The 9,696-nt window shown below is 41.3% G+C and overlaps 1 protein-coding gene across 2 annotated transcripts in view; it reads left to right on the top strand.

The window, feature by feature from the left end:
• Positions 1 to 4,386: 4,386 nt before the first annotated feature.
• Positions 4,387 to 9,696, top strand: part of HBS1L (HBS1 like translational GTPase) — a 125,241-nt gene continuing 119,931 nt past the window's right edge. For both annotated transcript variants that reach the window (XM_067542261.1, XM_067542262.1), the window contains exons 1-2: positions 4,387 to 4,510; positions 9,543 to 9,608. In XM_067542261.1, coding sequence (XP_067398362.1) covers positions 4,468 to 4,510; positions 9,543 to 9,608 — 109 coding nt within the window. In that variant the 5' untranslated portion in view covers positions 4,387 to 4,467. The remainder of the gene's footprint in view (positions 4,511 to 9,542; positions 9,609 to 9,696) is intronic.

Raw genomic sequence — 9,696 nt, 5'->3', positions numbered from 1 at the left:
CTATTGACTTAGCTACCGCATCTCAGGGAGTACTCCTCCTGTTGGCGTAAGTAGTGTCTACATTGTAGCATTTCAAGTGTAGACAAGCCTTTTCATGAGCATTGCATTCACTTTAAAAGAATACCACTAGCTGAGCTTTAAATACAGCATTGAAAATATGAGAGTGTCATGTGGTTCTTGAACAGTTAATTAGCTGGTCATCATCCCCAAATATTTATACTGGGGTCAGATTGAACAATACCTAGGGAAAGACTGTGGTATATAAATTACTAATTATTATTATTATTATTTGTATTACTGTAGTGCTTTGGACCAGGACTCCATTGTGCTAGATGCTGTCCAAACATGGAACAAAAATGGGGCTCTCCTGAGCTCTATTGCAATATAAAAAATAACAATACTTGTGCATGAAATTATCCTTGGAATGCACTGTCATCAGGTCTTCTTTTGAAACTAGTTGCTAAGTGATAATTACATATTAAACTAAGAAATATTGTAGGCTACATGTTCTTTTTAAAGGTCACATCTTCTTTATCATTAAAATTATTGCTTCAGGGAAGCTTCATTTTATTGGCATGCATATTTTCTAGTGCCATTATTTAAATTATTCACTTTAAATACAAGTTTCTAAAACCTGAAAACAGTGTTATATTTGGTTATCAAATAAAGGATATGTGTTTTTTTGTCCCCAGAAATTAGATGTAATCAGAAATAAAAAAAGTGATAAATAAGCCAGAAAAAGTGGGCCCAAAATTCAAGGAAATATGAGAAAATAATAGTTTGGTAAAAGACAGATGAGATGATTTGTGTTAAAAATATGATGAACAAGTTTAAAAAATGTGTTGTTATATGAAGTAATAACATATTTTCCATTTTAGTGTGATTAATACTTATCACAGATTTTAACGTTTGAAAAGACTTAGTCATCTAGAGCATTTTGAGATGCATCAGCAAAGGTCCAGACCCAAGCCATAAGTTCAGCATTCAACTGTTAGACACAGAAGTATGCTACACTATGGAGAACATTCCCAAAGTGACACACGTTGTCACACTTACCTTTGAAGAGTGACACATTCATCATCAAATTTTAGAATTTTCCACAGATATTCACACTGCAAATCCATAAATGCTTGGAAGATATTATCAATTTGTTTGGACAATTCATTTGCTTATTCACGTAAGCAGATGAAACAGAGAGTTAATTATAAATTTCATGTGCTTCTGCAGGAATCACCACTGTAATGAAAGGAGTTTTCTAGTTTGTAGTCAGTAGGGTGTTTTTCCAAATAGCACCCGCAATAACAGGATATGAGGGTACTCATGACCTTCCAGACGGTACTTGCAGAACTGACCCTGTAACAAGAGTCAGTAATACTACATCCTGGCATATGATAGGAGTTATTTACCTTTTATAGCTTTGACCCATATCAGGAGACTGGAGCTAGTAAAGGAAGATCAGTCTCACTTCCCAGAGACCTTGTGTGTCACATCTTTAGTTTCTTAGTTTCTAATTCTGTTTTTATTGTAAGTGCTAAATGAAAGATATTCCATAGCTAGCAAGTTTATGCAGCTTCGTGTGTATTCTTTATGCAAATTTTGCAAATATGAAAATTAGATTATTTAATTATGCACGTATTTTCAAATAATACATATATAACCACAAACTTCAGCTTAAAGTCAATACACCTTAGCCCCAAGCAGTTGCAGGGGTAAAACACAGAGCTTACACAAAACCTGGCAGCTGTGGCAAACAGGTGAGAGCTGGAGGATGTCTGAGCAGTAGTTAGGTTCTGGGTGGGGAAGCCTGGGTTTGTGGGAGATGTCTGGGTGGAAGATTGGGTGGCCATCAGAGAAGTTGGGTTGGTGAAAATGGCTGGTGGAAGCTAGATTTGTGGGGGTGTCCAGGGGAGAAAAGAGGAGGGCAAGCTAAGTGGCTGGGGGAAACTGAGGAGTACAGGTCCTGGGGAAAGCTGGTAACAGCTGTATTGCAGAGTTAGGTGGAGGTGGCTGGGGGAATTGGGAGATAGCCAGAGGTATGGTTGTCCAGGAAAATAGCTGGGTAGCTTGGGGGCGGGAAGTGGGAGACAGCTGGATTTGTAGGAAATCTGAAGAGAGGAAGTCAACTGGGATCTCAGTTTATGTGTGTGGGCAGGTGGAGGGACAGGACTGGCTGGTTGTTTGTTGTAACTGGTTGGTTGTTGGGATGAGGGAGCCTGGAGCCAATAATGAGGCCATTTTACCTTCTTTCTCTGCCACTGAGGCTTTCTTGCTCCTCCCAGCAGCCTTTCCTGCACTCAGATCCGGAAGGGGAAGCAGCAATAGAGAGGCCACTTGACTACCTGTTCCACAGGCACTAAAGTGGCCTATGTGGACCATGAGTCAGTTTTAGGCCATGCTTGCAGTTGAGCTAAAGATGTAACACCCAGTCTGGGCTGCAGGAATGCATGACGGAAAGCCTGAAGGTATGTCTGGCATAATATATGAAAGTGACACTTAACAGGTCTGGTGCTCAATACTTCACCAGCCCTCTGTCTACAACCCAACATTATCAGTGAAAAACTGAGGGGAAATTGTTAGAGTTTTTGTAGGCACTGTTTACATAAGTTTAGTGCAAAAAATGTTTACAGTTAATAAGAACATAAGAATGGCCATACCAAGAATGGTAATACCAATGGTCCATTTAGCCCCAGTATCTTGTCTTCTGACAGCGGCCAATACCAGGTGCTTCAAAGGGAATGAACAGAACAGGCAATCATCAAATGATCCATTCCTTGTCGTCCAATCCCAGCATCTGGCAGTCAGAGACCTAGGGACATTCTTGGGGTGGAGTTGTGCATCCCTGACCATTTTTGATAATATCCATTGATGAACCTATCCTCCCTGAATTTATCTAATTCTTTTTTGAATCCAGTTATAATTCTGCCTGTCACAACATCTCCTGGAAAGGAGTTTCACAAGTTGACTCTGTGTTGTGTGAAGAAATACTTCCTTTTGTTTGTTTTAAACCTGCTGCATATTAATTTCACTGGGTGACCCCTGGTTCTTTGTGTTGTGTAAAGGGATAAATAAATAACACTTCCTTATTTACTTTCTCCACACCATTCATAATTTTATATACCTCTATCATGATCCCCCCATAGTCCTCTCTTTTCCAAGATGAACAGTCTCAATCTTTTCAATGTCTCCTTTCATGGGTCATATTCTGCTCTTCAGTAACATGCTTGCAACCTCATTGAAACTTGTGTGGATCTATTATGATTATTTATTAGCTGTTTTACAGTAGCACCTGCAGGCGCCAATAAAGGTTGGGACTCCATTGTGCAAAGCCCTGCATAAGCACACAGCAGGGGCTAGTCCTTGCCTTAGACAGTTTACAATCTAATTTTTGTATCTAAATCAAATTTAATTTTTAAATGGCGTAAGTGTACCTAACCCCATCAAACTTGAGAGCTGGGGCTCAGGGCCTGAGCCATGGTGTCCATACTGCTGTTTTTAGCATGCTAGCTCCAGCCTTCTACCTGGGTGGGGAGGCTTGCTCCCAGGTGCAATATCCACATACTTAAGGTGTAGGGTGACCAGATGCCCCAGTTTTATAGGGACAGCCCCCAAATTTGGTGCTTTGTCTCAGGCATCTATTACCCCCCATCCTCTGTCCTGATTTTGCTATCTGGTCACCCTACTACGATGGTATGTGGTTGTAGGAGTCTAGGACCGCGTTCTGTGGCTAGGGATGGCTAGAGAGGGTGATGGTGTGGACATCACTGATTTGGGCAGGATTGATGATATGGGTGTCAGGGCAGTGGCACATTATGGGCAGCTCGGGGAAGGGGGGGCGCAGACCACCTCTGGAAGAGGGGCACAGGAAGAGGTCAATGTGGCCGGTGTGTGTGGTAAGGCAGGGACAGCATGCGTGGTTGGGTTAGGTGGGGTGCAGGGGAGTCAGTGTAGGCAGGCGTCATGGGCGGTGCGGATGGAGTGAGGTGACTGGCGTGGTGGGGGGCGGGGAGGGCGAGCGCTGCAGGAGGGGAGCAGGGCGGGTGGCGGGAAGGCTTGTGCTCGTCCTGCTGGGGCGCTTGTTGGGGTGGGTGGGGGTGACTGGGTTTTGGCGGGGTGCGCACGAGTCGGGGGCGGCGCGTGAGGCAGCACTGGGCGCTGCAGATAGTTTGGTGCTGGCGGCCGGGCCGGGCCGCGAAGTGGGTCTCTGCCACTCGCGTGCCCCGCCCGTGGCCGCGCGGCATTGGCCGAGGCAGCCCTGCAGAGTCACGAGCTGCCCGCACTGGCCCAGCCTGGAGGTCGCGTGCGCCTGGGCGGCGTTGCGCGCGCATGCGCAGACACGTGTCCCCTCCCCCCCGCCGCTTCGCGCCTGCGCACAGAGCGATTCGGGAGAGGCCTGGCGGAGACCAAGATGGCGGCCTAGCGCTGTGGCCGCCAACGCCACCGAGCGTGAGCGCCGCCACCACCGCCACCATGGCCCGGCACAGGAATGTCCGAGGCTATAACTACGACGAAGGTAGCGAGACGCCCCCACGCCGCGTCCCGACTCCCCCCCCCCAGTAACCGCCTCCCCCCGCCGGTCCTGGCGGCAGGAAGCACCAGCGGCGTTTAGACGACTCCTAGGCGGCCCTGGGGGGAGGGGAGGTGTGAAGCCAGGCCGGGGACAGGGGCGGGTAGACCCCGGGGGGGCAGGAGTGTGGCTGTGGGGGGAGGGGCTGCTAGGCCCCCGGCGGTCGGGAGTGTGGCTGAGGGGAGGGGGGCTGCTCTTCCTCTCACTTTCTGAGTCTGTTTACCCAGCGCCTTTGACAGCACTTTTGTCTGTCGTCGGTTCAATTCTCTTCCTTGTGTCAATCCCTGCACCCGTTTCCTGCGGGGTGTGGGCCTTAAAAATCACAGCCTGGCGGGGAGAGAGAGATTTAAAAAGTAGAAAAGCATGTTTTTAAAAGCCCAGAAATTGGCCGGTCGGGTGTAGTACTTCACTCCTTCCAGCTCTGTTTGGAACTGACTAGGTTTCAAGTGGATGGTGTTACCTGAAAAAGTTAGAAATCATAAATACAAAAGGGCAGGGAGCAATTTTCAAAGGGGTAAAAATGTATATAGTAATAATTGCCACACTTACTTACGAATAAATCTGGTAGTTCATGTCCAAAGAGAAGATGTTATTTTTACCTAACTTTGCTATGCCTTGAGTGTTCAGTGTGCCTCCCGGAACAATTTATGACACCACAGCCACTTGAAACATCAGGGAGGTGTTACCTGGGGTTGCCTGATGTCACTAACCTCTTGTGGAGGACGTGCAGGTTCCTAAAAATGGAATTTGCAGGGCATGTAATAAAGGGCCTGGTTTCCAGACAGCCTGCCTTATGATGGGACTATTTAACATGCTGTCTACTTTAAGTAAGTTTGTCTTGGTAGAACTATATTACTACCAACACCTACACTGATGCAGCTTTCTTTGGTATGCTATCCCATTTACCTACACTGGTATTTATATTAGCTGCTCACAGCAGTGTATCTGTATCAGGGATTTTAAATAATGACTTTGCACATCTCTTTAACCAGGATCTGTAGCTTCCTGCAGCAGTTCAGGTCTAATTTGTATCTGTTCACCCTCAATCTATATTATGAAAGTAAGAGTTTCAGATCATGCAGTCATTAAGATCTTTTCCTTATTTTCACTTGAGCAGCTATAGTGGTGGAACGTCCTCAGTGTAATTGTGCTGCACTGGTGTAAAATGGGTTTTGCACTAGTAGAGCTTATAACTTATTGGTGTAAGCCACACCAATGTAAGAGACACTGCATCAGTCCAGTGCATCTGTATTAGGAGTTTGTATCACTGGAGCAAATTAACCTAATATAAACAAACCCTAAAACTTGTTTGGGGATTTCTCTAATTGATTGTTCCACCCTTTGAAGATTTAACTCAGTTTTGCCTAGTCTGTGATGGGGCTAAACTCTACAGATGTCCCTGCTTTTAAGTGGTTTTCAGTTTTCCTATTAAACACTTGGGTCCTAATCCTGAAAACACATATGGATATCTCTACACACAAGTAATTCTTTTAATTGAGACTACACTGCTTACACATATAAAATTAGTTGCATAAATGCTGGATTGGAGGTCTTTAAGTGCTATATGTGTATAATTAATATCTTATTATGTACAACAGAAACTTGGTCTACAAATTGTGCTGTATCCAAATTTATCTTAGTTTTGGGTGTGTGTGTGTGTATATGTGCGCACACATACGTACATAAGTGTATACACACGCGCGCATACACACACACATATATTATGGGGGCATGCTACCTGTACCGTAATTAAAGTTTTGCTGTGAGTTTATGGTTTGCGTAGGTGATGCAATTTTCTATTTTTGTCTAGGTAAATGAAAAAAATCACTTCTGGTGCAGGACTGGGCACATCAAATCTTTTGCATTCCAGCAGTGAAGATCATTAGTCATGGAAATTAGGGATAGGAAAGACCATTTGTACTTGTACTATGTATATTTTCTTAATTTCTGTCCTAAAATTTGCTGCTGTTGATGCCCTTGGTTCATAGCCATGGTGGAGCCCCAGAGCATATCTGAATGACCTCATGGCTAGAGCCCTGCAACTCTGCAGACATCTGCAGAGCCTTTTTGTGGATCACGGATGGATGTGGATACAAATTTTGCATCTGCGTGGGAAATTTTAAGGGAAAAAAAAAAGGAGTGTAGACAAGATCCATCTCCTTCCCGGTGCAAAATCAGACCACTCTTGTGTTCATTTGATGTAGTATGAGTTCTAGGGGGCAGGCATGCTTTTTTAATAATTCTGCTGTTCTGTCTTTACCTTTTCAAAAGTTAGAAATCATAAATACAAAAGGGGAAGGAGCAATTTTCAAATGGATAAAAATAAATATTGTAATAATTGCCATGCTTACTTATGAATAAATCTGGTAGTTCATGTCCAAAAAAAAGATGTTATTTTTCAGGGTGGAATTCACTTTCAGTTTTAGATGATGTATTTATGTAAAATTTGACATATGTGTTGCTGGTTTGTGGATAGGAACACAAGAATTATCATAAGAGATCAAACCAGTGGTCCATTTGTCTAGTTCAGTATATTGTCTCCAAGATCCTGTATCCAATATTGGATTCTTCAAAGGAAGATGTGAGAGATCCCAAAGTGGATAACTAGAGATAACAAGTTTATAAGAGAAGCTCCTTCTTAACACTTGTTACTGGTTTATGCCCTGAAGCATGAGAATTTGTATCTCTTCTGTTTTTTCCTGTTTAATGTAACTAAATGTTTTCATTATCCATATAAATGTCTGAATCATACTAAATTCTTGCCCTTGATAACATCTTGTATTGATGAGTTCCACAGGTTAATTAGTGCGCTTAAAAAATTTAAATTTTGCCTTTCAGTGTCGGTGAATGCGCTTTGTTCTTTTATTATGAAAGAGGTAAATAGAGCATATAATTTACCTTCACTATACCATAAATTATCTTTTAAATCTCTATATAGCTCACTTATTTGTCTCCTGTCTAAAGGAAACAGTCCCAGTCTTTTCAAGCTCTTATTATATAGAAGTCTTTCGGGCCTCTGGTTGTTTTTGTGGCTCATCTTTGAGCCCCTTCTGTTTCTGCTGTACCCTATTTGAGATAGGGTGACTAGAAATGAATGCAGTATTTCAGGTGAGGGTGTAACATTGATCTACATAATGGAATTATAAAATGTTTCTTTATCCTGTTCCTCATGCATCTTAACATTTTATTTGCTTTTTTTTTTTTTTTTAAATTTGACCATCACTGCACATTGAGCAGATGTTTTCATTGAGCTGGTTGGTGTTTTTTCCTAACAAATTGTAGGTAATTTAGGACCTAGTAAGGAGTGCAAGTGATTCAAATTGTTATTTCCAATGCGTGTTACCTTTCATTTGTACTAGAATTACATTATCAGTTAATTGTCCATTCAGCTAGCTTTGTTCATTCCCTTTGAATTTTCTCATGATCTTCTCTCATCTTGGCTAACTAATTTTGTTTCATCTGCAAAATTTCCCACATCACTGCTCAGTCCCTTTTCCAGATTAATAGGAAATATATTAATAAACACTGGGTCCTAGTGGAACTGTGGGATATTCCGCTATTAATTTTTGACCATGTTGAAATATGACTACTTTTTTTTTTTCTATTAACCAGTTTCTAATCTATGGCAGTACTTTACATTTCATTCTGTGGCTGCTACTCAGGACTGGTCTATACTGGAAATAGAAGGGAAACCTAAAAAAAGCTACATGGGCAAGTCATATTGCTGGAAGGACATTTACTTGATGCTAAACCTTTTTCATTCCTTTTATAAAATTCAGCAAAGTTCTTATTCTTGGAATAACTGTAATGTGAGGAGATGATAAATTTAAAAAATGCAGGACTGATAGTGATTTTTCAGTGAGAGTGGGAGAAGGAGAGAGATATAGGGGAGAAGGTAGAGAACAGACCACACAGTGTAAGGGGAAAAAATATGTAAAGTGAGGGAGAGAGCAAAAAGGATATGAGGGAACATTGCACTTAACATAGAGGATAGGGAACAATCTACAAGAGAAAAGAAAAAGGAGAGTGAAACTAAGAAAGGGAAACCAAGCATAACACAAACACAGGAGAGAGAGAGTAAATTACATTTATTAACGTTTCCTAAATAGGAAGTTGATTGGCAGTGGCATAGTTAAATTCTGTTTATTTTATTCCTTTAATTTGCAAGATTATGGATAGCTGGGGGATGGCAACTCTGCAAGTAGTGAATGTCAGGGAAGTCTTTCAAACCCTGGAGATTAGACCAATCAATCTGTTACAAGTGCAGAGAATTTCCTAACTGGGAAAATGTTATATTTCAGTAATGGTACAGGATCCTTGCTTTCTTGGCTGAAATAATTGCTTTTAGTATAATTTTCTGTTATGTACTATATGTTATATAGTACAATAATACAAGTACAGTTGTTACGTTTCATTATGGGTAAATATGTTCTTTTGTGGTATCTTATACTAAGCCATCCTGAGTGTGTGAATGCTCAATACACATTATAAAACCGCATAACTAAAGTACTTTAGATTTATCTGTAAAGTTAATTATTCTAGTAGGAAAAATGCTGCTTATTGTTTTATCGCTGCATATATTCCTACACAGATATGCAGTATAGGGAACCAAAGTTTACAAAGATCCTGTTCTTCGAAACTCTTGCATATATCTGAAGTCCCATGATATGCTTAAGTTCCATGTTAGAGGGGAATAGCAAAGGAATTAGAGGGTTCTTGAATTTTTTTTACTGCCCAATAAATAGCCTATTGAATATTAACAATATATATATGTATTACTATCCTTGCCTGTGGCTGATTAAAAAGACCCTTTTTATTGATGTATCTTAGAAATATTGGAGTGGCATAATTATAATATAGTTGGGGAGAGGGGTTTTTAAAATATTATTTAAGAAATTGATTTTAAACACTCCATACTTTTTAAATATTTAAATAATAAATTATATGCAGATTAATTCTTGCTGTTTCTGTCTCTTAGATTTTGAAGATGATGATCTTTATGGCCAGTCCGTAGAGGATGACTGTTGTATTTCTCCTTCAACAGGTTAGTTCAAATGTTTTTCTATGGAATTCTCATTTGGAGAAATATAGATGACAAAAAATTATATAGAAGATTGGTATTTTCTGATGGC

Source organism: Emydura macquarii, unplaced genomic scaffold, assembly GCF_026122565.2.
Source record: "Emydura macquarii macquarii isolate MOO-44397 ecotype Brisbane River unplaced genomic scaffold, CSIRO-AGI_Emac_v2 contig_705, whole genome shotgun sequence".
Taxonomy (NCBI): domain Eukaryota; kingdom Metazoa; phylum Chordata; order Testudines; family Chelidae; genus Emydura; species Emydura macquarii.
This window is presented reverse-complemented; position numbering and strand designations above follow the sequence as displayed.